At 49.3% G+C, this 27,922-nt stretch overlaps 3 protein-coding genes across 3 annotated transcripts in view; 1 reads left to right on the forward strand and 2 right to left on the reverse strand.

Moving 5' to 3' along the window:
- Nucleotides 1-2,719, forward strand: part of GLP2R (glucagon like peptide 2 receptor) — a gene marked incomplete at both ends in the record, with an annotated part of 45,416 nt that extends 42,697 nt beyond the window's left edge. The window contains 2 exon segments of the mRNA XM_084237920.1: nucleotides 1,311-1,352; nucleotides 2,408-2,719. Of these exon segments, the coding sequence (XP_084094046.1) occupies nucleotides 1,311-1,352; nucleotides 2,408-2,719 (354 nt within the window).
- A 6,801-nt stretch (nucleotides 2,720-9,520) lies between these two features.
- On the reverse strand, nucleotides 9,521-15,953 carry RCVRN (recoverin; the record flags this gene model as incomplete). The annotated part of the gene is made up of 3 exons (XM_084238638.1): nucleotides 9,521-9,636; nucleotides 12,012-12,123; nucleotides 15,573-15,953. The coding sequence occupies 3 exons, from the start codon at nucleotides 15,951-15,953 to the stop codon at nucleotides 9,521-9,523; spliced, it is 609 nt and encodes a 202-aa protein (XP_084094764.1).
- Nucleotides 15,954-26,822: 10,869 nt separating this feature from the next.
- The window catches only part of GAS7 (growth arrest specific 7), a gene marked incomplete at both ends in the record, with an annotated part of 209,938 nt that continues 208,838 nt past the window's right edge, over nucleotides 26,823-27,922 (reverse strand). The window contains 2 exons of the mRNA XM_084236555.1: nucleotides 26,823-26,936; nucleotides 27,552-27,650. Coding sequence (XP_084092681.1) covers nucleotides 26,823-26,936; nucleotides 27,552-27,650 — 213 coding nt within the window. The remainder of the gene's footprint in view (nucleotides 26,937-27,551; nucleotides 27,651-27,922) is intronic.

Genomic DNA, 27,922 nt, shown 5'->3' on the forward strand with positions numbered 1-27,922 from the left:
CATTTTGTAACCATGCTTAATGTACTTCAATCTTTCAGGGGATTTCAAAGGCTAAAGTTTAGCAATTTCTATTTCCTATGTGGTTTGGTCTTAATCGTCTTTAAAAAGGTAATCCAAAATTAGAAACCAAACAAAAATCTGCAGCTGTCTGTAGTATGTCGTGGTCTTCTTTTCCCTGACTCATGTGAGCCCTTGTTCAAATGATCTTGCATGCCAAGAGCATGTCCCTGCGGAGCTACATGAGGCAGATTTCTGAGAAGATTCCTAACCTATCAGACTCCTCTGGCAAGGGGGCATTTCAGTCATTCATTGCCCTGTAACAAACTACCCTACCATGTCATGGCTTACAGCAGTAACTGTGTTATTATCTCCAATCAACTGTGCTGCTGCCCTCAGAGGGTGGGTCCTTGTGCTACACGTTAAGTTTTGCTTGGGGCTGCAAACATCTGAAAGCTCAACTGGGTTGCAAAACCCAAAATGGCCCACTGACATTAGGTTAGGGTTAGGGCTAGGCTGGGCATTGACTTGGGTTATTGACCTCCATGTGGCCTCCCCTTGTACCTTGAGCACCTCACAGCATGGGGTGTGGACTGAAAGCATGGGGTGTGGACTGGCAGAGCACCCCAAGAGCAAATGATCAAGGTGGGGGAGTAGAAACTTAAGGCAGAGGCTTGAAAGTCCTTGAAAGTCACTTCCGCCATTCTGTGTTGGTAGAAGGAGTCACAGGTTCATCTCAAATTCAAGTTGGGGGGAAAATAAGGTCCTTTTTTATGTGAGGGGTAGCAAATACCTACAGGGAGGGGAGGAATACTTGGAGGCATCTCTGGAGACCAGCTGCTGCTGTGGATCATTTGGTGCTGCAGTCATTAGTACCTGGCTCATTATCGTGTGCACGGAGGATGCCAAGGAATCAAAGGGGCTCTGCAGGCTGTTTTGTACCAGCACTGAGCCAGAGCTCACACTTAGTGGGCACCTCTTGATACCCTGGCATATATTCCCTTCTTCTCACAAGACAGAGGGGTGAACCTGTGTGGGTAGCTGTGTGGGTGCCCATCCAATGGGTCAGATCTCAGTGATTCCACCACAGGCATCAGTGGGAATCAGCATTGGAGCTTCTTTTTCTTGCTGCTTTGGGGGAGGGGGCTTCATTCTTCCAAGGGCTTATTGCTTGGAGAGTTCCACCAACCTTCTGCCATCAAGGGGTCTTTGGAGAGACTGCCAAGTAGTGGTGACATATGAAATGAGATCCATTTGTTTGTTGGGACCCTTCTTCTACCAAGTCACCAAGCCACCTCTTCCTTTTGTTCCAGGGGCTCATCGTGGCCTTGCTGTACTGTTTTGCCAATGGAGAGGTATGTTTTCCAGGCTACCCCCATGTGAGGCTGGGCTGGCGTCCCACTGTCCCTGGAGGTTTCCATTTATGGGATGGTGCCTCCAGGGAATGTGCCACGATCCCATCCTTGGACGAACGGGAAAGGGTGCTGGGATGAGTGTGAGGAGGCTCAGAGCCCAGCCCTTCCCTGCTGGAGACGTGCTGGGGGTATCCAAGTGTGATACAGGCAACAAGCTTGAACTTCAGAGTACAAAAGTCTGTTTTCAAGCCTCACTCACCACTTGGATACTCTGTGAGTTATAGTCCGGCCACTGTGCCTCTTTAAGCCTCAGTTTCCTCTCTGTAAAATGGCAGTAATAATCATCCCTACCCTGTCATGTTGCCCTGCACATGCTGAGCTCATAGTGAAGGCTCAATATCTGATAATGGGGATTATTTTTATTATGAATGTTATTGTGCAGCCCCAACCAACTCTTTGCTTCCCTGGAAAGAGGCTTGAAAGGGGGTAGGGCAGAGGCCAGAGCAGTTTCCCTGTCTTTCGAATGCGTTTGTTTCTGCCCCATTCCTATCCCTTTCCCCATCCCAGGTGCAAATGTTGGTCTCCTCCCACCGGAAACATAGCTTCTTTTGTTCTCTGTGACCGCATGTCCAATTTATTTGTTTATTTCTTTTACATTTCATATATATATATATTTACATCACTCTTCCTTTTTGCACAATGAATGGGAACATAAGCTTCTTGACAGCAAAATCCTCTTCCATCTCGCTCACTGCTGCTGCTTCTCTAGCTTCACAAGGGGATCCTTCTCCAACAGGCAGGTGTCAGATCCACCCTCTCCCCGAGTCCTTTCCTGAACACCAGATCTCATTAAGCCACCATCCTGCTTGATGTCCTCAAGGTGTCCTTGCCACCTGCTGTGCTCACGTGTAATTAGTTGCTTCTTTTGGTCTGTCTTCCTAATTAGAAGGTAAGTTGCCTCACGTGCCATGGAGCAGCCATTCGGTAGATACTGCTGAGTGGACCCGAGACCGAGGAGCGCGAGACAGTAACCCTGCCCCCCTTTTAACTGGCAGGTGAAGGCCGAGCTTTGGAAGCACTGGTTTCGCTTTTTACTAGCCCCGCACTCGGGCTACAGAGCCTGGTTCCTGAAGAACTTCCGATTCCTGGGAAAATGTCCCCAGAAGCTCTCGGAGGAGGATAGCACCAGGACGCGGCCGAAACTGAGGCCCTTGGCCCGCAGCGAGCAGCTCCTGCACCTGAACACGCAGGGCCCGGGGCAGCGAGGACCCCAGCCTCCACGGGGCAGCAGCCTGTCTGAGAGCAGCGAGGGGTACGTCACAATGGCCCACACCACGGAGGAGATCCTTGAGGAGAGTGAGATCTAGGCGGACACCCATGCTCTGCTCTGCATCTCGGGGACCCCTGAGATGGCTGAGGGAGGAGGGGGCCAAGCCGGATGGAGGTTTTGGGGTACAGATTCACTCATCTTCCTGTGCCTATGCCCACTTTGTCATGAAGCTGAGTGTGCGGTTCTCCACGGTGCGTATGAAAGAGGCCTAGTCAACATCGCTTCTGCCTGCCATCGTCATCCTAGTCGCTGGAACAGAGTGTGCTTTCCAGATGGACACTGGCCTGAAATGCCAGTGAGTAGAGGTGCAGGCTGCAGAGGGTGTCTGCTTTGGGAAAAGGCCGACCAGCCTCTGCTTGCCTCCTCGTGCCTCAGGCTTCCACCTGGGGCTGGGTACGGGTGTCAAAGGACCACCCAGGAAGGTGAGAGTGGGCCTGGGACGACAGGCAGAGAGGGTGACTGCAGCAAGCACGCCAGGGGGGTCTGTTGCAAGCCCGCCTTGAACACACTGGGCAGGTGTGTGGGAGCTGGAGGTCCTCGGGAGCTGCCCGTGCATTCAGCAGTTCTGCTGTGACCTGCCTGCCCTCCTGTACAGTGTGGGACCCCGCATCGCCCACCCCACCCCCCACTCCTTCCAGTCTCTCCTTTCCTCTTGTCAGGTCTTTCCTCCCTCTTTCCCTGTCGCAAGCCATCATCCATGGTCAGCAGAAGTACCATGAGTAGCAATCCCACCCTCCCTGTGAGGGTTGGCCCAGCTCCCAGGGCCCCTGGTCCTTTCCTCTCCTTTCTGGCTCCACCTGCCTTTCAGAGCTTGGCTTCTCGAGCCTTCCTGCCCTCACACCCTCTCGGGGTGAGGGATGGTCCTGCCAGCTTTGATTTTCTATTGACATTTTGGGTGTCTCCTCCCTGCTCCTGGAGGTTTGCCCACTACTCTCCCTGACCCCAGTCCCTGCTGATAAGAATTTCACTCTCACATGGAAACAGATGCTGACAGCTGGAGGGGGCCCAGACGTGACCTAACTGTGGCTGATCTGGACATTCACTAAGAGGGACAGACCTGGGGGACCCGTTCTGCCAATGGGGAATCTGAGCTGTGCCCCAGACTCTGAGTGGAGGGTATTCTGGAGGCTGAGGAGGGCCTAGACAATCAGGGTCAGCCTGGGGAATGAAACTAGAAGGCAAGAGGCTGAAGGAGGATCAAGGCAGGAATGTTGTGTGGGAATAGGGTGTTAGCACCTGGAGTGCTGCTTTTATAGCTAGTGAAATGTATGTGCACATGGTTGGGGTATGTTGCTGTGGGCCTAAAGATCACTTTATGTTAGGGAGGGGAAATGATGCTTTTTCAGTAAGGCTGCCAGATTTAGCAAGTAGAAATCCTTGATGTTGATTAAATTTGATCTTCAGGTAAATGAATCATCTTCTAGTATAAGTATATCCTACCATATAACTATATCCTGTAAGGTAGGATATACTTATCTGAAATTCAGCTGTCATTGCACACGTGTTTTAACAGGCAACTCTTCTGTCAGGAATATTCTGCAGTGGGGTCGGGATGAGTGTGAGGCAAGAAAAGTACTCTCTTCAGGTGCAAAATTAAAGAGGGGACTATTGATAAAATACCCTCCATTGTCAGGATAAGAATATTTTAATGCAATATTTAAAAAATGAAATCCACAAACTATATCCCATGGGCCATTTATAAAGATAATGTTTTATTAGAACCAGGCTTTGATCCTGACTATAAAATTTTGGAATTTTGTTGTGCCTGGACTTTTTTTTTTAACATTATCTTTTATTTTTAAGCAATTGCATCACAATATTCTTTCTCTTAATTACCTAGTTTTGGGGTTCCCTTCTCCCTCTACATTTTGCATGTCTGTCTCTCCCAGTCCCTAGTCCCTGCTCTGCTTTGCAAAGTGGGGAGGTGAAGCAAGAACATTACTAGGTAGGTGGATAATGAAGCAAAGTTTTGTTTTGGGTGTCCAGATTATTCCTAGTCGAATCACTAAAATTTATGTCCTCCTAATTTGTCCTTTCTGCAAATGTTCCTGATTTTGCTCATCAACCTATTGGCACCTTGAAAGCTGGGGCAATCTCCCCCCACCCCTAATTGTACCCAGAATAGCCAACTTAGAGTAGGTCAATTTGGTGCAACAAGACAAGACAGAAATGTCTCTTGGGAGTATCAGTGCTGTTGGGGGTCAGTTATCCAGACCCTGACACTAATAGGAGGACCTTTATTTCTACTCAAAGCATTTGTAAATATGTCCTTTGCTCTCACTCCACAAATGGGCGGCACCCACACACTGCTTAATCTTGTCCTGCTCATGATTAAAACAAGTTGATTGGATTTGATTTGCATTTTGTCAATTCTTTTGCTTCTGTTTCTCCCTGAAAGTGGTCTCTCACTTCATAGCATCCCGGGAGAATCCTGTGTACTATTCTGGGCCAGAAGTGGGAAAAAGTGGGGTGGTATTTAGCCTATGGTTCTGAGTGGCCTGTTGTCTCAGGGCATCAGAGGTGTGGGCAGATGGGTAGGGTTAGGGGCTAGAAGTAGAAGTCAGAGGTCAAAAGGGCAGCAGGCAGATGCCCTCCCTCATCTAGATCACACCCCCATTTACTTTGCTTTTTGCCGGCAATGTCCAGCCTAGGGGCTTTCAATCCTGGTTACAGTCACTTGGGAACTTTCTAGAAGCATCAATAGCTGGGCCTGAACCAGGACGCTAACTGAATGGATCTGGACTGGTCTCAACATCAGCATTTTTAGGAAATCCTGAATATTACCATAATAATTTTTATTATGGTAAATATACCATTAAGTGCATTCATGTTGTTGCAACCATCCCCACTGTCCTTCTCCCAAACTTTTTCATCTTTTCAAACTGAAACTCTGCACCCATTAAATAATAGCACCCCATATCCCTTCTCCCTAGTCCTTAGCAATGAATTTGATGACTCTAGGTATATCACATATGTGGAATCAAACAGTATTTGTCCTTTTGTGACTGACTTATTTTACTCAGAGTAATGTCCCCAAGGTTCATCTATATGTCAGAATTTCATTTCTTCTTATAGCAGGTAATATTACATTGTATGTATATTTGATTCTGTGGGCAGTGTATGGGCCCTAGTAAGCAAAGAGATGCTACTGACAAAATCTATAAAAGCTGCTTCCAGGCTCAGTGATAACAGCTGTTTCCATGACACATGACACTCCTTGTGGGGTCCTCTAACAGACTTGAATTCAGCAGCCCAGCACAAGGCTTGGGCAAGACAGGAGCACTGTAGCCTTGGCTATTGTGGCAATGGGGTGACTAATAGCAGCTGACATTAATGGATCTATTGGTGATGCTGTCGGACCTACCTTCTTGGGATGCTGAGAAACACCTGAGGTTTAACTACACAAGATACTGGGCTTCTGTGAGAACAGTTTGGTTATTCTTGATGAGACCTGTTTCGACCCTTGAGTTTACACTTGCATGCAGAAGCAGAAATTTGGAGACATAAAGTGACTTCCTAGTTTCTATAGTGGACATCTATTTTTACAATCCACCCCAGTTATACTAATAGCATCCAAATTTTCTTCTTGGAACCATACAACTCTCAGTCTCAGTCCATGAAGTTTGAGTTGTTTCCAATTCCATCCTCAGCCCCAAGGACAGGCATCAACATCAGCTTGGTCAATCAGAGCATGGAAACCTCCTGACACCAGATATTGGGGCTATGGATGGGCATATGACCAATCAGAAACCGATGGGAGATAGTTCTGGCACTTTGGCTGAGACTAGCAACAGAAAGGCATTTTCTTTTCTTTCTTCTGAAATTGGAACCAGGAAGAAATCAACTTGGATCTGCTGGAAGCCACCCTGACAGCTTGGGGAAAAAGACTTCCTGAGAACAGAGTTACCACAGCACAATACAGAACCAAGAGATGAAGAAAAAACACAGACATTGATGGATTCTCTAAGCTAGACCTAAAGCTAGTACTACTTTGGAATTCCAGTTCCATGAGTCAAGAAGTACCTATTTGTACCTGATTCTTGCTGGGTCTTCTGTCCTGTGCATGTAGAAGTCTTGATGACGTAACTCTTTACTACCTCCATCTCCTCTTTTCTTAAGTTGGACTTTACACTTCCTCCTGGTTCTCTCGACATCTTCCCCATAGAATGCCCTAGAACTATGCAAGACCACAGCTCAAGTGGCCCTGCTATTCCAAATTAACAGATCTGCTAATTAGGTTATCCTTCTTTGGTTCTTCACTGGCCAATAGATGATCCAGTGGCCCCTTTTTGTCTTGTTGAGCCACAGACCAATAAGGTCATTGTACAATGGTTATCTTTTTAGACTCCAGGTGACATAGATGTCCTGAGTTTAAGCAGAAGTGGAATGCCCCAAGCTCATACTCCAACCAACTGGATTCACTCGTGTGTGGGGTGGTGGAAATGAGGCATTGAACCTTCTGGTTGTATCTCTGCTCACCTGGGCTGGACCTGAGGTCTCCTTCCACTGAGTTGGGCCCTGGGTGATTGTAGGGTACATGGTTTTCAGGCTTTTTTGCCCTCCACCCATTAGGATTGCCCTGCCTGGTGGGGCACCTGCAGTTGTTACATCGTTGTGTTGTTTATTTCTGTGGGCCATGGGAGGAGTATTGAGATAGTCACCAGGAGAAGCAGAAGCAGGAGAGAGAAGGGGAGAGGGAAAGCCAGAAGAGAGAGAGAAAAGCCCAGAGTGAAGACTTGCTGGGGACTTGGAGGCCTGCTGGCCTTCTAGCTCCCCGGCACCCCTGCCTGCCGTGTACCTGTTTACCACCCTACATGTAAAAGCCTGAGAAAGTCACCAAGGGCTCCAAGACTCTCCTTTACCTGGTCTGCTAGGATCATAGATACCCTGCTCTGTGCCTATCCTGGCACTACAGTCACCCACTGTGTCTGACAACAAAGGGGTGTCTTGAGTAGGTGATTTTGAAAATACCTCTCTTCCTCCAGAACTGTGAACTGGATGTGTACCCCCCCTCCATTTTCCAGCTCCAAACTTGTATAACCTTAGAATTCTCTGTCCTGTTATGTCCAGATCAGAACTATTGGGGCAGCCAGGTGTATTCAAGGGGCTCTGATTTAAATACCAAGTTCCACTCTGACTCTCTGGCATCAGGGTCCTCACCTATACCATGGGTTAATAATGCCCCCACTAATGAAATATTGCTGAGACTCAAGCAGAATGCCTGGCTCATGGGAAAAGCCCCGTGGCAGAACTCCAGAGTTCTAATTACTCTCAAGTTTGTCCTCCATAAAGAGAAGTACTATCTGGTGGCGGTGATTGTGCCACTGCTGTGTTTGGGGGAATAACCCCCAACACCAGCACACACACGGTCACCTGCCCGAGGAGGTTATACTTGGTTGATCAAGTATCCAGGCATACTTATATTTTCCTGACCCTATTTTCTTCTAAGTTTAAAATGAGAATAAATGGCAATGACAAAACAATGTCAATCATGACCTTGAGACCCTCTGATGGAGTTCGGAGGTGTTCCCAGCCCTGGAGCTCTGCTCAGGCAGTGAGGGCCCGTGGGCAGCCCTAGCCTGGCTGCTGCTCATTCTGCTAGAGGACCCTGGGCAAGTTGCTTCCTGTCTTTGGGCCTCCTTCCCCGTCTCTGAAATGAGAGGGCTTAGGGACATCTATATACCTCTCACGGTACCAAAACTGGCCTTGTCCTTGTCCCCGGGAACCAGCAACTCTCCCTGCAGTTCCCATCTCGGCAGATGACGTCACCATCCACCCACCACCAAGAGACGACCCTGCTGCCATCTGTGCTCCTCCCTCCTCCCCCAGCCGCCAGTCAGGTGCATCTGCCTCCTACAGCTCCCAGAGCAGGCTGGGTCTTTCCATCCCACTGCTGCCGGTCAGGGCCACCCAGGTGACAATAAACACGTGATCTCTATCCCGGACTGCAGGGCTGCCCCCTCGTGTATTTCTACCCAGCCAGAGGGCTCTCTTAAAGACATAAATCCCACCCACAGTGGTGCCCAATGCCCCAAGGCGAGGCTGCACATCTCCCCAGGGGCTGCAGGGAAGAGCTTGCATGGTCTGCCCCTGAGCAACTTTTAGGCTTATAGTTTGCTCTCCCTCCTCACTCTGCTCTAAGGCGCCACAGGCCTTCTCAGGGGCCTGGAGCTTGCCATGCTCACTCCTACCTCTGAGTCTCTTCGTGGGCTGCTTTCCGGGATGCCCCACCCTTCCTCCACCACTGCCCATTGGTCTGAATCTAAAAGTCCCTTCATTGGGAGCACCTCCCTGACCCTCCTGCTAGCCCTGTCCATGGTGCCTGGATGCGAGCATGGTGACCTCAGCCACTCAGTCTGCAGTCCCCTCTACGCCCTGAGCCCTGTGGGCGAGACCTGTGTCTGCCTCCTTCACCACCAGTGCCCCTGCACCTGCACCGTGGCCTCTGACTTCCTGAGGATAAGTCCTTGTCTAAGCAGTTCAGTCAACAGGTATAATTTTCATTTCCAGTTCAAGAATGTCCGGGGGGGTCGTGTGCCCAGCTCCTCTTGTATTTATCGGAACCTGCTTACCCAGCAGTCCACAAAGAAGCTTACGGGGTGATATTCAGGACTCCTGGGGCCTAATCCTGGGATTATCATGAAGGTGCGGATAGGCAGGGGGCGGGGAAGAGGCAGGGTGGTACAGGGGTGTAAAGACAGAGGGAAGAAGGAACCTGTGGATTGCTAAAGACGCTTCCAGTTGGCAGGGAGCTGTGCTGTGGGGGTGTGTGTGTGTGGTTTTCCAGAGTGTTTACAGGGATCGGGGGAGGGCAGGGAGCAGGGCGGAGCAGTTGACATCAAGGTTTCTTTTCCTTTACTCTTTCCTTCACTTTTGGAGGCTCTAATTGAATCAGTCGTAGAATTTCCTTATTGGCCAGGGTTCCCTCGATGAACTCGTCCTCTGTAAGCTTATCTGTGCGTGGGGAAAACACAGTCAGGACTGGCTGTTTCAAGCTGTAACGGGGCTGACATTATGAAAATAGTAAGTACCCAGGGGCCCTGAGGATACCCCTGCTCTTTCCCCTGAATCAGCAATGAGAGGGCACTGGGGAGGGCTCCAGGGGGGCAGCCTGAATGGTTGCTACTCAGGGCTATGAAATTATGTGAATATTACCATAGGGCTTCTACCTTCTTGGGGAACTTTTAGGGGACTGAGCAAAGCAGAGCTCAGTTGAGAATCAGGGATCAGCGTCCACCCAGGGGAAGAGAGAGAGAGATGAGGGGTCCAATGTCGTGTCTGAGAGAGCCTGGCCTGAGAGGCCACCCCAGCTCCCATCACACAGACAGCCCCACAACTCCCAGAACAGCTCCTTCATGAATCTTTCCTATGCATCTCTGCACAGCCTCATCTAACTCCCCACTGGGGACACAGAGGGCCCCTATCTCATACATTCAATTCTATACAGTTAAATGCATACCACTGAGCCCATCCTCTACGCCAGAGCCACATGCTTGGGGCCAAGGCCTTTGCATGGGGTGGAGGGCAGAGAGTGGCACGGAGTGGGGGTGGGAAGTGAGATAAGGTACCTGGTCTTTGGGAAAGGCAGTCACACGGAGGTGCTCACTTTCAGGGTCATGGGAACATAGGGATGGCAACCCAGAGTGGCTGCCTCTTTAAATTTTGTATCAGGGCCTCCCGGGGTGGTGCAGTGGTTGAGTGCTGCTGGGTTGCTAAGCTGCCTGCAGCCTCTGCAGAGCCGGTTTGATCCCAGGCTGCCAGGCGAGGATCCCACATGGCGCGCAGACCTCTCCTGCCGCCCGCTGCTCCCCTCAGCAGTGTACTTCGGTCCTTCTGCCTGTTCTGCTCCCTGCTCTGGCTCTGGTGAGTTCTCTCGCCCTCCCGCGCTTCTGACTGTACCCAGTGCTTGTATAAATAAATAAATAAATCTTTAAAAAAATTTTTTGTATCAGGCAACCTCCTCCCTATCCACCCTCGTCCCAGACAGTGCCAGTGAACTTTGTCCTTCTTATGACTTCTCCCTGGACTGCAGTTAGTAGAGACAGGGTCAACTCTACCAGTCCAGAGATCACGAAAGTTGCTGATACTGGCCCCTCGGATGTGTTTGGGGATGCAGTTTTTTTATCAGTGGAGACATTGCAGGTTTTTTAAATCTCAATTGCTCGCTTTTCTTTTAAAAAGTCAGAGGACATGATACCAACTGCTCTGTCTTCCCGCATGGCAAAAATCAACTGGAAGCCACCAGACCAGATATCAACTACCTACTATGTGCCAGCCCATTACATAATAGGGCTACTGTCCATTTCTCTCACTTCATCATCCTGACTCCGGACACCACGTGAGTGGTCTCCTGCCTTCTTCCACCATATCCTCCGGCATGGCTGGGAGCATCATGCACCAGCAGCCCCAGCTGCCCAGTTATGGAAGCCACCACCAATTTCAGAGCAGGATCACGCTTCCTGCAGGATACTCCCACCATTCTGAGTACGGAACCAAGACAGGCCATCTCCTGGAATTAGGGGATTTAAGGATGCACCATCGGCTTTGCCAGAACTTTCCTAGAACAGCCCTGCAATCTAAGACTTCTTACTCAACTGTTTTTTTTTTTTTTCCTTACCTGCTGCCTGCCTATGGGGTCCCATCTGCTTTGCAGTCAATGACTTTCCCAGATGCCTCTGACTTCTTCCCCCTTCTACCCTCCCCGCCTCCCAGGAGTCTTTCCTCCCATAAATCTTCTACAAAATAATTCTGTCTGGCAGTGCTTCTCAGAGGACCCAAACTCACTTCCTAAAGTAAAACCATGTAAATTGAGACTTGATGCTAATTCAGGCTGACAGATCTGCCCTGTACTAACCGAGCAGAAAGAAATTACAAAAGTGAAATAAAAAAACAAAGCAGGTGAATGGAAGTGTCTAGAAGGGGCATTCCCATTAAGAGGGGTTTGCAATTCCTCTAAACACGCCATTGGCCTATACCCCCTCCCCCCAATGAGCTGTTGCCTTTTTACTTCTTCTTCAGAGTACACTAACTCTGTTATAGCAAAATTTGTTTTTCTTCAAAAGCATTCCAGAATTCAGAGCTTCTCTTCTCTCCCAGAGAAGCTCAGGCAGTGCTGGGGGGACATGGTGCCTACAGCAACATCTATTCCCAAGTGGCAGCAGATCTGGATCCTGCTGACTATACAGACCTCCTGGCGGTGTATGAGGGGATGGGGTGCCTGTGGTTCCATCTGCTTGAGCACTCTGACTCTGCAGGGTAATTCCTGTTGGGGTTTTCAGGGACAGCCTGAGGCTATAAAATCAAAGGCTATCAAGAAAAAAGGAACTCACCATCATCTTTCTTTCCAAAGTACCCCCAGATCTTCTCTGCCCGCTTTTCTGGGGTGTTTTCATCATCTGGAAGGTGCTTCACGTCCTCTGGATTGATCATTTTGAAAATAGCCTGCACCCAAATGAAGAGGAAGCAATGGTCAATGTGGCAGGGGCTGGCAGCCCAGGGGAACCGGTTGCTCATCTCGGGCTTGCCTCTCCCCATCCCCAAAGAGTCGGGGGATCAAGTACACTCTATGGCAATGCTAACTGCAGGTGCCCAAGCCACAGCCTGCCCTAATGAATCCAGATTTCTGGAGGTGGGGCCTGGGCATCTGTATTTTGAGAGCCAGCAGGGCAGGACGATTGTAGTAAGCGCAAACGCTGACATTTGTTAGCCACTCAACACTCCTCGCTGTTGTGTGCTTAACATGTGACTTTCCTCAGTGTTTTTACATCTGACCCTCACAGCAACCTTTTGAGGTGGAAATGATTGGTCCCATTGTATACATGAAGAAACTGAGGCAACTAACTGGCTAAGTCACCTAGCCAGAAGCAAAAGAGCAGAGTTTGATTCTAGAACCTGCTTTCTTCCCTTTCACCACTCAGTTTGGTATTCCTGAAACACCCTGGAGACCATTTTAGGGGTGGGGTAGAGAGAGGGGAGGTGTCAAGAAAAAAAAACCCTTCAAGAGGTTTCCTTGGGGCACAGGAAACCCATCTGCTGCAGATGTGGGGGTGGGATAGAGAGGATACAAAGAAAGGTTTAATTTTTGCCTCAAGGCTCCTTCTCCCTTCCCTCTGCTCAGGCTGGTAAAGAGGCCAGATGTGCCCAGTGGGCAAAGCAGGAAGTGCCCCTGCCCTGTGACCAGGAGAGGATGAGGTAGTCACCCTTCCAGCTCCAGGCTGGGTCACCTACCAGCTCAGCAACTCCAGGGCTGGCCAGGCCCAGAGCAGACATGCAAAGTGAAGACCTTGAGCCTGTCCTGCCTTTACCCTCAGCAGGCTTGGGGTGCAGGCAAGGTGTTGGATGGGAGTCAGAAGGCACCTTGCAGACACCTTGGAGCATGGTCAGGCAGGAGTAGTGTTGTCTGTGCAATAGCCTGGAAGGAAGGTCAATGCTTCGAAATTTGAAATTTGCTTTCAGCCTCCCATTCTATAATAAGAAAAGGGAGGAAATCAAACCCAGCAGCCTGGGGCAGCAGCCTGAGCTGGCAGCTCAAGTGTAGGTGGCTCCTGACTCCCCTCTCTGCTCTGAGTCAAGGGAAACAAGTGCAGGCCTGTCGCTGAACACTGAGAGTCACGGACTGCCTGCCCCTCTGACTGCCCCACCGACTCCCCCCAAGGACAGTGTCAGAGCCTCAGTCAGGGAACTGGGTCAGGGATTTGAGAGAGAACCATCAAATGTCACCCCAAGCCTGGGGAGGCTATATAGCTTTCCCAAGGCCATGCAGCTTGCTGGTGACATAGCTGGGACTAAAACCCATTACTTCTGGCTCCCAGGTCAGAGACTGTGCCATCTGGAAAACAGCAGAGACCTGGCACTGCCCTGCCAGTCTCAGCCATGGGTGCGCCCCTCCCTCTAACCCTTGCTCGCGCAGCTTCTCCTCCCTCCCTATTTCTCTCCTTTCCACCCCACCCCCTCCCTCCTCCTTTTCCTCAAGGAGCATCCACTAGCAGGCCGCTGATGGACTTTATACCCTTTAGGGGTTCTGAGGTCCCCAGTCCAGGCCACCCACCAATCCAGGGGAGCTTGCTTGCAGACCTCACCAGATGCCAGTGAGGCTCCCACCCATTCCTGCCCTTAACAGGAGACCTAGGGAGAGTTCACTGACCACAAGCTGATGCTTGGCTATTTTATTTATGGATCTTCCTAATAAGGGTAGAAGAATTGCACAAATGATAGCGTGATTACAAGTGCACCCAAAAAATTACATGAAATATGAAAAATATTGTCCTTCTTAACAGGAATGGAAGCAGAAAAATAAAAAAGACATAGGGTAGGGGATTAAAAAAAGATTCAGTAAAAAGATTCAAAATGATATAATGCAGGAAAAGTAGAAATGTCTTGCCCAAAACCAGAAATGGTTAAACACATTTCTGACATTTCCATTAGATGGGATTCTAAGCAGTTATTAAAAATGTTTTGGAAGGGGCCTCCCTAGTGGTGCAGCGGTTGAACACTGGTTGCCCGCAGCCTCTGCAGCGCCGGTTCGATCCCCAGCTGCTCCCCGGCCACCGGAGGAGGGTCCCACATGGCGCGCAGACCTCTCCTGCCGCCCGCTGCTCCCCTCAGCAGTGTACTTCAGTCCTTCTGCCTGCTCTGCTCCCCGCTCTGGCTCTGGTGAATTCTCTCACCCTTCTGACTGTACCCAGTGCTTGTATAAATAAATAATAAAAAAAAAACTAAAAAAAAACATGTTGTCTAAAGTATTAACATGTTTTTAAAAAAAATGTTTTGGAAGAATGTGCATTAATATGGAAAATATTCATAATAAAATCGTAACTGAAAAAAGTATGATAAAATTATATTTTAATGATAAAAATTATATATGAATATGTGATAGTTTTAAAGGATTTAAAAATGTATAGATAAAAGGCTGGAAGGGTCTCTTATTTTTCTAACAAATACCAGTATGTTGACAGTGGTTTCTCTGGCTGGATGATGACATTAAAAGCAATTTTAATTTTCTTGTGCAGGCTTCTAAATTTCATGAGTTATTTACGTAGTAAATACAACTGGTTTGAAGATACCTAAAATTTTTATAACAAAAGAGCTGGCACTGAACCCACATTTACGGAGGCTCGTGAGTGTTGGGGATCATCACCTGCAAGGACCCTGGGGTGCTGGGGTGGTTATGACTGGAACACAGGACAGATGAAAACACTGAGGTCCCTAAGGGGAAGCGAGCAGCCCCACCTTAGGAAGAATTCAAGACTCCAACCCAGATTTCATGTCCCCCCACTTTGGTGCATGTATTTGATGCCCATTTCATGTTTATAATTAATTTTGATAGACTATGAATGTGCCCTGTTGGAGGCTTTGAAGGATATTGGAAAGAAGAAAGCGAGAGGGTGAAGGGAAGAAGGGAGGAAACAGAAAGTATAAATAATGGGAAACACCCAGATTCTTCTTTAGGAGGAAAATGAAGCTGTGGGGGAATGTTCCCACCTCTAGGAACACAGGTTTCCCCCACGATCCCAAAACAAAACATCCCTCTGTTATAATTTGATAGGTTTTTTTTTTTTTTTGATCTGGAAACACTGTTTCCATTAATTCATATGGGATAATTTTTGACCCATTCTAAGGCTCTCAAAATAACCTCTGAAATCAAACTGAATACCAAGGTCGCGCTTTCAGAAGGAAATACGGTGTGGGTGTGGGTGTGGGGTGATAACAACTGCGTGAGTATATTGGAGACTCCTCCTCACCCACTCTCAGGGTCTGGATCCCAACCCCGCCCCCCGGCCCGGCTCCCCATGGCAGCCCCAGCTCCAAGTCTTGGTTTGGGGCCACAGCAGGGGGTCCTGCCCCTGGGTGACTCCCTGAGGCCCAGCAGGAAGGGGGCAGGAGAGACTCACCTTGACGATCTCCAGAACTTCACTTTTGCTGATGGCTCCGTTGCCGTCCACGTCGTAGAGCGAGAAGGCCCACTCGAGCTTCTGGTCGGTCTTGCCCGCGCTGGTCATGTGCAGGGCCACCACGTACTCCTTGAAGTCCAGGGTGCCATCGCTGTTGGCATCGAAGCTGCGGAACACGTGCTGGGCATAGGCCTTGGGGTCGGCGTCGGGGAAGAACTTGGCATAGATGCTTGAGAACTCCTGCTGGGTGATGCGGCCGGTGGGACACTCCTTCAGGAAGGACTGGTACCAGGCACAGAGCTCCTCCTGTGTGAACCTGGTGTTCAGCTGCAGCTCCTCCAGGATCTCCTTGGACAGGGCCCCACTCTTGCTGTTCCCCATGGGCGAGGGAGCGTGGACCCGGCAGGCAGCTGGGTGGGTTTGAGCGATGTGATTCCCTAGGCCGCCGAGACAGGTGCCTCTGGGCCTGGAGCCGAAGGGGGATGTGCTAGTGGATTGGAAGGATTTGTGGCTGGTTCACCTCAGTACTTGGGGAGAGGATGGGCCTTTGAGCTTGGGGGTGGGGGCAGTGTAAGCTCCCAGAATCCCCTGTCCCTTCCTTCCCTCCTCCCCCCCAGATTAAAATAAATTGCTGACAGCAGGCAGTCAATCCTTCTTGGCCTTCAAGGAGATAGAACAGGACTCAGAAACTTCCCTGCCAAAGCCTCAGGCTGGAGTCTTCCCCATTGCCCTGCACTGTCCCTCCCATACCCCACTTCTAGCCTTCTAAGAGCACCCCTTTACTGCCTGTTTTCTACCCTAATTTTGAGGGTCTCAGGGGCTGGGATAGCACCTCTCATTGAGTCTTATAATGCAGTACTTAGGAAGCTGATTGTGGAGACAGCCCAGGGTTCAAGCTCCATCTTTACAATTTACTAGCTGTGTGACCCCAGGCATGTTTCTTAGCCCCTCTCGAACTTGAATACTTTTTCTTTCAATCCTTCATCTTTTCATGTCTTTCCTTAAATGTTACCTTCTCAGCAAAACCTATACCTGCCACTGTATTTACAACAGCACACCCACCCCCTCCAACCATCAGCACACCCCAACTGTTTATCCTGCTGTATTTTTTCTCCCTCACACTTACACCTTCTGACATATTATTTATTTACTCTGTTTGCTGTGTGTGCCTTCACCAAAATGAAAACCCTATGAAGGCAGGGATTCTGTTTTGCTCCAGGCCATGACTCCATTGCCGGAATATGCCTGGCACGTTTAGGCCCTCAGTGAATGTTCCTTGAGTGAAGGGGTGTGATAGCGGCCATCTTATTGCTATTGTGAAGCTGAAATGACTTAATATGTATAATGCACTTAAAGAGAGCCCAACACATAGTAAATGCTAAATGTCACTCTTCATTTGCAATAGATCATAAATTGCCCACGGGAGCTACAGAGTGAGTGAGTATAGCAGGTAGATCAGGGAAGTAATAGGGAGTAGTGAGGCCTGTGTCACACTTGGAAGTGGTTGCCAATATCAACTGTTACTGAGGAGAGGGTATGAAAACTCTCACCAGCCTAGAACCACTCTCACTGGTTCTGGGTCTGCACATTCACTGCCACAACTATAAACAAAGAGAGCTGGTGCAGCAAAACAGAAAAAATGATTTAATAAGGTAGAGGGAGACTATAGGCAGAGGGTCCAGCTACTTAACTATGGTGAGTGAAGCTGTGTGCAGCAGGCAGTGACTGAACCTAGGGCCTGGGGCAAAGTCCCCAAGTCCTGTGACCACAGGGGCTGGCGGGGTGCAGCCTCCTGTTGCTGATGTCAGTGGAATCTATGCATGTGGGGTGGCTGCATCTGCAGTAGCTCCTGTGAAGAGACCTGGCACTCAATGCCCGTCCTCCAAAATGGCCACTCTATTCCAACCCCTTCTCAGCATCCCACTAGCTCCCTGAGCCCACTCATGTCAGGGGAGGAGCTTAGGTCACGGTGCCACACTGGCCTTCCATCCAGACTGCAGGTGGTGGAGTTTGGTCTTGTGCTGTGTTGCTTGTTCTGATGTCCTGGTTTGCATCCAACCTTGGCAAAGACTTCACTGACCCCCTTAGGCCTGGGCCTTGGGGTGCAGTGCTGCTCCAACATGACTCCATTTGAATGTGGTCATATGGGACTTTGGCCCAGTGTTCCTAGAATTTTCAATCATCCAAGAGGAATCCAGAAATCTGACTTGTAGAGGCAATTTCCAAACTTATACACATTAATTCAGAATTTTTTAAAAAATGGTGTACGCCAAATATAGCTTATCTTTGGTTCAGTTTCATCCTGAAGTTTGTCATTTTGCAATAAGCCTGTTGCCTGTAGCTAGCGGGCAATAGCACATGCTTCCTGAGTGGGTGAATGGATACACCGGAGACAGGGAGCACTGCAGAGGAGGCCTCCCATCACTACAGTCATAGTTGCAAGTACGGGACAAAAGGAAAAAAACCTAGCACTGAATTCTCATCACCCAAAGGGAAGTGTCCTGTCTTAGCTGAGCATTGTGTTGCAGGGGAACATGCCTGAAAACCCAGAATTGCCAGACTGGATTGGAGAGAAGCGTCTTCTTGGCTCAGTAGTGGTTGCTACTACTGAGCAACCTAGAGATTATAAACCACATAATCTCTAGGCAGGTGAACTGGCATTTACACCCTATTTTATAACATACTAGTTAATGACAGGGGACTGCAAATCCCTGTTGCTGGGAGAAAGTAACTTGCCAGGCCCATTGGGTGTTGCTCAGGATGGGCTGAGAAGTCCAGGCACTGGCACGCCACCACGCCCCTCCTGTCCTCTCCACCCCCTGCAGTTCCAGAATATTTCTCAGGAGCCTCACTGTTAGGTGTGTATGATCCTGTGTGTGCTTACCATCCCCACCCCCCCTTAGTTTGTGAGAGGATATTGTTTTTTAATAGCCCTTTCTTTTTTCCCAGACTTTCCATATCCTGTAGCAAGGTGTTTATTCTCAATAGCAGTTAGAAATAGCACAGTCAACAAATTCGAAACAAACAAACTAATAAAACCCAGGTCATGAAAACGAGATCAAATGCTTCTATTGCTCGCTTCTGACCAGGCATGGGAGCCATGGGAAATGCCTCCTGGGTGCCAGGTGCACATCCACAGGGCTGATGTTGCGTGGAGACTTGGATTTGGAGCTCTGAAAGGGTCACATGGTTGCCTTTTTTTCTTTTTCTTTCTTTTTTTTTTTTTTTTACATCTTGAAAGGACAGGTTTATTAGGAAAAGGAGAAAAGGCGAGGCACCTGCAGAGTTACAGGAGGGCAGGAGAGCTGCCGGGTCACGTGGTTGTTAAGTGGCAAAGCCAGGAGGAAAGCACCGCCCTGCCAGGCCCCAGGTTCCAGACCCCTTTGAACGAGAGCTGCCCCCTTTCTCCAGGAGGCCTGTATCCAAGGGCAAGAAGCTCCACTTTCAGTGGTGAGGGCCATGGCAATGGACATGGCTGCAGGCAGAGAGGCCTAACGCAGAAGGCGGCCAGAGCCTTCAGCCTCTTCTGCCCTTTCCAAGAGCAAGGAGGGAGGCGCAGGAACGGGAGGGAAGCAGCCTGGCACTGGCCACATTCTTCAGGTTGCAGTGCCCAGGAGGCCGGCCGTGGGAGGGGACCACAGGCAGCTGTGTTGATGCTGCCGAGAGAGGGGTTGTGACCTGGAGGTTTGTTTGAAAACCTGCATAAACATCTTCTCTCAGAGGGAGAGTTTATGCTCCTTAGCCAAACAAGTTGTTGCAGATGATGTATTGTGAATGGATTTGTTAAGTCTGAGCTGGGGCCATAAACTCTCCCCACGCCCCAAAGATTACTGACTGCCGCAGTTGGGGAGAAGGCCTCTTCTCTGGTCAGAGTCTCAGCTTGTGTCTCCCCCTCCTGGCCTTACCTGGACTGAAAGAAGTGGACTCTTCCCAGAGACTACCTCTGCTGCACAAAGCCAGGAGCTCTGCGGGGACTGTTATGGAGGCCCAGGCCTCAGCCCTCAGCCCCATGCGAGGTATGAGCTACCTTTGTTTGCTATGAGCTAAAGGACAAGATGAGCCTTCTTCCCCTGGCCTGGAGCCTGCACAGACATCTACACTGAGAGGGAAAAGGGGGCATGAAGAGGGTAAGTGGGAGGCAGACCAGGGAACAAGGCTCCGACCAGGGAGCTCCTGTTGCAATAAATGGCGGTGCATCCTTTCGGTTGCTTGGACCCAAATCCTTGGCGTCGTCCTCAGCACTTGTCTTTCTGTTACACCCCACTCCAGCCTGTCAGGCAATCATATCGACTCTACTTTCAAAGCCCATTTGCCCACCTCCACTGTGACCCTTCCTGTCACCTCTCCCTGCATGCCTGCTTCTGTGTCTCCCTGCCTCTCCCTGTCCTACAGAGTTGCAGTGAATCCTGTAACAAGGCAGGCAGGCTTGTGTCCTTGGCTCAGACCCCACAGCACCACCCATTTCCCCAAGAGCAAAAGTCAATGGCCATTGATGGCCACCAAGTCCTGCAGAGGCTGCTCCAGCCCCTGCCACCCCTGTGTTCCAGCCACACTGGCCTCAAACAAGCAAGTGCACAGCCCTTTAATCCAGTCTACCTCCTCTGTCTGGAACATTCTTCCCTCAAGTACCTCCCAGGCTGCTTCCCAGGTTTCCTTGTCTTTGATCAAATGCCAGCCTCTCAATGAGGTCATCTCCAAATACCCCATCTCACATTGCAACTTACCCACCCTCACATCTAGAACTATCAATTCTCCTTTTTTTATAACACTCAACAACTTCCATACGCCAACTGTTCATATAGTTTCATTATTATACCTATTTTTTTGGTTTTTGTATCTCTCTCTCTGCTAGGAAGCTCTGTGAAGGTGTGAGGGTGGGGTTCTCTTTGTGGTTCATTCACCAATGTGTTCCCAGGATTTACGTCAGTGTCTGGCATATAGCAGGTGCTCAGTAATTATTCAGTGGATGGATGGATGGATGAGAAAAGACACAACAGCCAGAAGCCCTGGAGGTGGAAGTGATGCAGGGGGCTGGGACCCACAGGTCAACACCCAGGATGTGTCCCTCTGCTAAGTCACCAGAAGCCAATCACCAACCCTGGGAGCCTGGGAGGAACTCTGAGACCATTTATATGGAGGAGCGTGGCAGCCCTCCAGGAAGGAGGGTCGCCCAGCGGGACCCAGTGTCTCTGGACAGTTTATTTTACATGGGATGAATCTAAGCATCTCAAGTATACACACAGAATCAAAGCAAAAGAGAGAGAGAGAGAGAGAGAGAGAGAGAGAGAGAGAGAGAGAGAGAGAGAGAGCATTTAACTTCCTGAAAACGCTTTATAATAAAGCAGAGCAATTATATATAGCAAACGCCTTCAAAATTTAAACCCTTTAAACATTTAATTCTTCAGCATTAATACACACAAATGCTATTACGGCAGGGTGGAGGCAGGCAGATTACAGCCTCCGTAGGGATCAGAGTTTCAACAGTGTTACTTATAAATTATAGTACATCGATTTTATTTACTGATCTAGGGCAGCCAGAGGATGGAAGGATATACAATGTGGAGTAAACACATTCATACCTACCGGGATGAGGAATGCTGGCAGGAGACACAGCTTTTTAACATTAAAAATGTATAAAGTATTTAGCAAAAGTTACAGAAAACAGACCAAACAAGCAAGTTTATTTTGTTAGAAAATTCCACTTTTGTAGGGTTTGCTGATGTGCCCATGTCAGCGAAAGGACTGCCCCCCATCACCTTCCTAAGGGAAAGGAAGAGATGCACATTTGGGGTCCACACCCACGATGACCAGTGTCCCCTTCAATTCCTGTCCCTGGGTCTGCAGCCCCCGAGAGCTGGTCTGCTTGTGAGATGCTGGAAGGGAAGCATCTCTGCTGGACAGATGGGTACACAGAGGTCCCGGGAGAGAATGTGATTTAACTTCAGGTTATGCAACATACGAGACAACAGGGTGGGGCCATTCAGTGCTGTTACCCTAGTACCACATGCCTTCCCCTCTGTTCATGCCACACACCCCAGAGCACCCAAACACTCTGACCCTTTGCAGTCCACCATCGCAACCCCATTAGGAAGTTCCCCCAACAAAAAAGTCAGTGTCCCCTGAACAGCACACAGAAAATCCAAAGTCTTCACAGCCTCTCACTTATTTTATGCTCATCCAGACCTCTAACAGGGGTTGGGTCCCTCCCTTCAGGAAAGGTCCAAGAGCAGTAACACTACTTGGGGCCGGGGGAGGATGTTCAGAGTGCTCCCTGGAAAAATCCAACCTAGAAGAATCCCAGCTACAGATGCTCAGTTCCCACCACCACAGCCCTGACCTTCATCTGGCTGGGATTCAGCAATGTCCAGGAATGTCTGCGCTTTGCCAGGTTGCCTCCCAGCACTCACCTTTCTCTGAGCAGGGCATGATGGAGATGTGGTTTAGAGGAGTCGTCACCTTGGAGGTCATGCCCACAGCCTGCCGGGCTTTAGCAGGGTTGGATCTTGTCTCTGCCACCACCCAGTAGGCTGCAGGCACAGGTCAGGCTCTGTGTGACCACCAGCTGCACAAGGTTCCAACAATGACAGGAACCTGATAGACGGTGTCAGTTTGTGTCTCTCGTGGCTCCGCAGAAGGAGCCTCGGGACACGCCATCAAAGATCAGTGGATGAGACCTCAAAGGTAATGAATGACTTAAGCGATCTTTGGTGGTAATGGGGGGTGGTCTAGGAGGAACTACCTCATTTCAGTGGTTCATGAAACTTAATTTGAGCTCCATTTGCATCTCAACAGGGAAGTGCCAGGGTGTCCCTCTCATGAGGATTTTTGGACAGTGCCACGCACGGTGACCCAAATTAGGCATGGCCATGGTTGTAGGGGACAAAGGTAGAAATGAGAAGGGGCAGGAGGTAGAATACAGTCAGTGGAGGAAGCCTGAGAGACCATCATCTAAGACAAATACCTTCTGTTTGCAGATGAAGCAACAAAGACCCAGGGAAGGGTGGTGATGAGCCCATGGCCAGCCCTCCGCCCCTCAGCCATGTCATGTCCATTTGCCTCGAATACCTCCTAATGCTCACCAAATGCTGGGACATGAGAGTTGACGTGGGGGGCCCCACAAAGAGTGAATCTGCTCGCTGAGAGGAAGGCCACTAGACTGTGTCAACTCTTCCCTCCAGCTGCTGGCAGATTTCTGCATTGCTAAAATCCTAAAATGAACCCAAAAGGAAAGTGTGAGCTCCAAAGACGACTTGTGGGCATAGCTGGCATTTGAAAAAAAGCCTTGGGAGGCAGAGGTAGGAAGCAGCAGGCTGATGTGACCATGCAAATAAGCTGAATAAGACCCTGGGCCAGGAACTTCCAGGGTAAAAGCTCATTTTAAAAGCAAGGTAGCTGCGTGGGACACCCATGCAATAGGAGGTGACTCTGTGACCCCAGGAACAAGCACCGACACATACAACATGGGTGACTTGAAAGCACTGAGTGAAAGAAGCCAGACTCAGAAGGCTGCATCAGAGTGATTCCATTTATAGGACATTCTAGAAAAGGGCAAACTACAAGGTCATAAAGTTGATTGGTCTTTGCCAGAAGGTAGGGATGGGAGGAGGGGTTTGACTACAGGGGTCTGAGGGAATTTTTTTTGAGTAGTGAATATATGTTGATTTTGGTGGTGTTGACAAGACTGTATAAGGTTGTCAAAATTCACTAAACCCTAGTGAAGGTAAATTTTACTGTATATCAATAAGCCCCAATACTGGATGTCAAATACTTCGATAAACCTAGAAAAAGCCAAGGCTTTCAGGAGTGAGAAGGATTATGGGAATGAGAGGGTGTCCTGCCACTCAGTGCCCCACTTAACATCTGTAAAGTGCTTTCCCTACCTGCACATTCATGAGCAGGTCTGTAGAATCCTGTTTAAACTCTCCCTGTCGAGGGCACTCACAGCTGGAAGTAAAATCACTTAAAGAAGCCAAGGTCTTTGACATCCTTTGAATTTTATGGCTTGTATTTCCAAGAAGGGACTTTGGCTCAGCCAAGAACTTTATGCACTCATCCACTAATCTAGTGATTGATTGGTTTTCACAAAGGGATAGAAACAAACCCCTCATCTGTGAATGTATACACTGTCTCTGTTTGCTTCAGTCATTAATCATGCCTGATGAGCAGAGAAATGCCTCCAAGGCAGAAATCCTCCCTGGCCAACAGACACAGGGTGGAGGTAGGGAGACCCTCAAGACCGGCATCCCCATGGCCCAGTTTTTCTGTGCTTTGCAATACTGATCAAAAGCTATAGAAAAATGGAGAGGAACAAGTGGCTTTTCCAGGAGGTTGTCATGGCAACCGACTCACTTGGAACACCATTTGCCCTAGAAAGAAAGATTTTTTAAATCAGATTTTTCAAAGACAAAACTAAGTGCATCCATGTCTCCAGGAGGAGGCAGGTACAAGAGGTTCACCTGTTCCTAGAAATGGAGCAATGAATGGTTCTTCTCAAGAATCACCCATTCCAAATAAACCCAACCAAATCCTCTGATGTCCTAAACCTCAAAACAGAAACTGAAACAACTACCCAGATGTGTCTGCTTTTCCAAAATGCACTTCAAGATATTCAAGATTTCATCCTAATCTCGGTTGCACCCAGAGAGGGAGCCCTGTGAATGGATAGAGGCCTGGTATCAACTCCAAGCCTACTCTTGATTCACTGTCAATTTCACGCCACTCACTGGCCATCCTGGGGCTTCATGCTTCCTATTTGGAAAGTGAGACGGATGATTTAAAACAAAGAAAGTTCTGAAATTTGAGTTGGACATAGGCAGTGAGGGTTGGCTACCAGGTGGTTAAACTCTTGTTGCTGCCCACCTTCCATCCTGTGGAATGGGTGCAGCATTCTCATGCTCCAGAAAGGTCTAAACACACCTCTACCTACATGGAGGGGGTGGGGGAGAGGGACTGACTCTTGTGCAGCTACAATTCTCATGTTTCCCGCAGTGCCTGGGTTATCCCTAGTATCTGCTGAGTGAAAGAAGGAGTGAGTGAGTGAATGAATGAATGCAGCTCATGATTGAGCTGCGTAACAGTATCTCTGAAAATCGAAATTCTGCTTATAAATACTAAGGTTACTGACCAGCAAGATCTCTGGGGAAGAGATAAGTACACAAAGTAAGAGACTGTGGGTTACCCTGGCAGGACCAGATCTTGTCCCCAGATCCTAATACATTGCCCTAATACAAATGCTTGAAGATGGAATTAGGAGGGAAGGAAAAAAAGGAAGTATGTTGAGAGGCTAATGAGGCTGAGGTGAGGGGGTGAGGGAAAGAATCATTTCTAAACTTCCAGTCAACTTGGGCTGCCCTGGAAGAAGCAAGAGAAGAAGAGGAGACTCTGGAATCTTCAACTGGGAATGAAGAGACAAGCTCAATGAGCCCAGTCATATTAAAAATAGCTATGTCCATAACAAGGCTAATGACTTTGAACATTCGAAAATCATTCACAGGTTAGGTGATGATGCCATCAAGCCATTATTACTAGCACCCGTTTTTAATAAAGAAACCAAGAAATAATACCCTAAATTGGGTAGCTGATGTCATGGTCCAGCCCCTAGGTCCAGAAGGAGTGGGTCTCCATCCCAGGACAGATCTGTCCCAATGGCCTTCATGTTGGTTCTTCCCAACCTTTTTGGTTGGGATGTTGGATAAGAACAGTGACAATGTTTGGTTTTCTTTAGGATATTCAGCATCTTTCTAATACAAAAGAGAAAATCTGACTCTATGAGAGAAATACCAAAAGATTCAAGAATAATGCCAGACGTATTAACATGTAAGACCAAGAGGAGACAAGTCAATTGTGCCCGAGAGTCCACCCTCTGGGAGACCTGTTTATCCAAAGTAGTCAGTGGGAACAATAACTAAGATAGATTCTCGGGTATGAGAAAAGGATAGAATCTATCCCTTGCTAGCATGGCCTTGGCTGCCTCCGGTTCCCTCATGCTGATTTTCAAGACTGACATGGTGGAGTACACGTTTGTTGTGGTATAAAAAGGAAGGAGAGATGAGCAACGCCCAACAACAGCATTGGCAGCATCTCAAATCATTCTCTGAACAGGCTTTTCCAAGAACTGGGAGATGGGACAAGGGAAAAGTGGTACTAGCTCCAAAGAGGGAGTTGGTACGGGCTCTGGACACACAGAAGGAGCTGAGAGGCAGGGAGGTGGGACACTACTACAGCCAACAGAGTCTGCAAGGCCTGCACAGGCCAGTCAGTGAGAGAGATTCATATGAGAGATGGGGTCCCTACCCCACCCTAGACAAGCAGGTGGAGCTACCTGGGGCAGGATGCAGACTTGCCCAACCCTTCCCCACAGGGAGCTGACCCAGCCCCACTGCGCTCTCCCCTGGAAAGGGGTAAGGATGAGAAGAAGGAGCTTCCCTGACTGAGGAAGCAGCATAGAGCTGGGTGGATTAGGGACTTCTAGAGAGGAGACGACAGATGATGCTTGATCCAAGGAAACACCACTCAACATTCTGACTCGGGGCTAATTTGCTGAATGAGGTAGTTCCATCCTGACCTCTCCGGGCAGGGTCAGTTTGGGAAGACACGAGCCAAGCCTTCTCCCCAAGACCTCTGAAGGTGAAAAATGGCAGAGAAGAGACAGAATGTGGGCTCCCAGAATGCAACAGGGTAAAATGGAGGGCTGTAAAGGATTGTGGGTGTGGGCTGTTCAGCTGAATGGCGACTTCTAGCCACGATTCTGATCCCGATTCTGATCCTAATATTTTGGGGACAGATGCCTTTCTCCCCTGACCCTCTAAAGCCCTGGAGACAAGGAGGCCAACTGGAGAAGGGGCCTTGGGGCTTCCAGGGGCACAGACGTGTGACACAGCTGGCTCCAGGTAGGGAGGCAACCCCTATGATGCTCAGCAGGGACCACAAAGTTCCAGCCTTATTTGTTCTCAGAGCAACAAGCACAGCACAGAAGTTGGGGGGCTTCGACCTCGGAGACAAGGGCAGGGCTGTGGATCGGTCTTCTTGGCCTGGGAGCACTAGGAAGCTTCCAGTGGGGCCATCCAAGCCGCCCTTCTGGAATCCCAGCTGTGGCCCTTGTTCCCCCCACTCCTCAGTGGAACAGGAAAGTGGGTGAGAGGACAGCGCCACTTGGCAGCAGGCCCCACAGTGGGAGCCACCACCGTCTCTCTGTGGGACCCACCCCCGGCCCCTCTCCTTGGCAGGACCCCCGGGGCCACAGGTGCCCATCTAGATCTCCATGTCCACAGGACGGATGTTGCCTGTCTTGTGCTCTCTGACCCACAGCTCCCTGTCTTTGGCAGGGTCCACTTTTCGAAGCAGTTGGTCCACAGGCTCGACTGTCTGCAAGGGACAGAGAAGAAGGGATACCATCAAAGATGGCGGCCAAGCCAGGGACAGCCCCTCTGAGTCACGCTGCTTCCCATGGTGCCTGTGAGGGCGGTTTCTCTATAGGGTTGTGGGGAGCCCTGGGGAGGCCCATTCAAGGCCTGTGAGATTGGGGGTCCTAGAACTCTTGTTCCTCCCCTACTTTAGGCATGAGGTCATAGACCTCTTTCTTCTTTTATCCTCACATTTAACTCCCAAGAACAGGTCAAAGGTAGTTTTAGATATTTTGAATATTTCTAGAAATATTTTTCAAATAAAAGTGTCAGGGGAGGTAATCACGAATTCAGTGTTTTAACTACCTGGGACTTCTTTCTCTTTGAGGTGACAACCCATGTGCATGTCTATTTCATGTGCTTGGTATGGGTTCACGTGGATGTCCAGGCTAATCAGGATAAGTACATCCCAAGAGGTTGCTCACAGGCCGGGGCTACTGCCCACCATCCACCTCTAGGACAGATTCATTTATAAAAGCCACTTAACCTGCCATGGCACAATGCCATGCAACTCTCTCCTGGCCCTAGTGTACCCCTGGAGTCCTGAAGGCCTGAGACTGAGGGTGGGGGTACTCACGCTTTGGTTGAACATGTCCGTCTCATGCCGGAGCTGTGTGTACTGGCACAGGTGTTGACGGATCATCTCCACCCTCTCCACCTCCAGCCGCTCCAGCTCCTGCCAAGGAGGAGAGACCAGAGACCCCTGAGTGTGTCCCTCAATTTGGGGACCTTCCCAGCACCCAGAGCCCAGACTACCCAATGCACAAAACACAAGAGTTCCTGCTTATTTCCCATCCTGTCTCACCCTCAGAGGTGTGACAAAGAACTCAGTGAAGGTGATTATACAGCAGTTACTATCTCCGAACCACTCTGCCAAGCACAGTGAGTGCTAAGGGCTTTGCAGGCATTACTGCATTGTCCTCATAATCATTTTAAGAGATAGGTTCC

Source organism: Talpa europaea (genome assembly GCF_964194135.1).
Source record: "Talpa europaea genome assembly, chromosome: 7".
Lineage (NCBI taxonomy): Eukaryota > Metazoa > Chordata > Mammalia > Eulipotyphla > Talpidae > Talpa > Talpa europaea.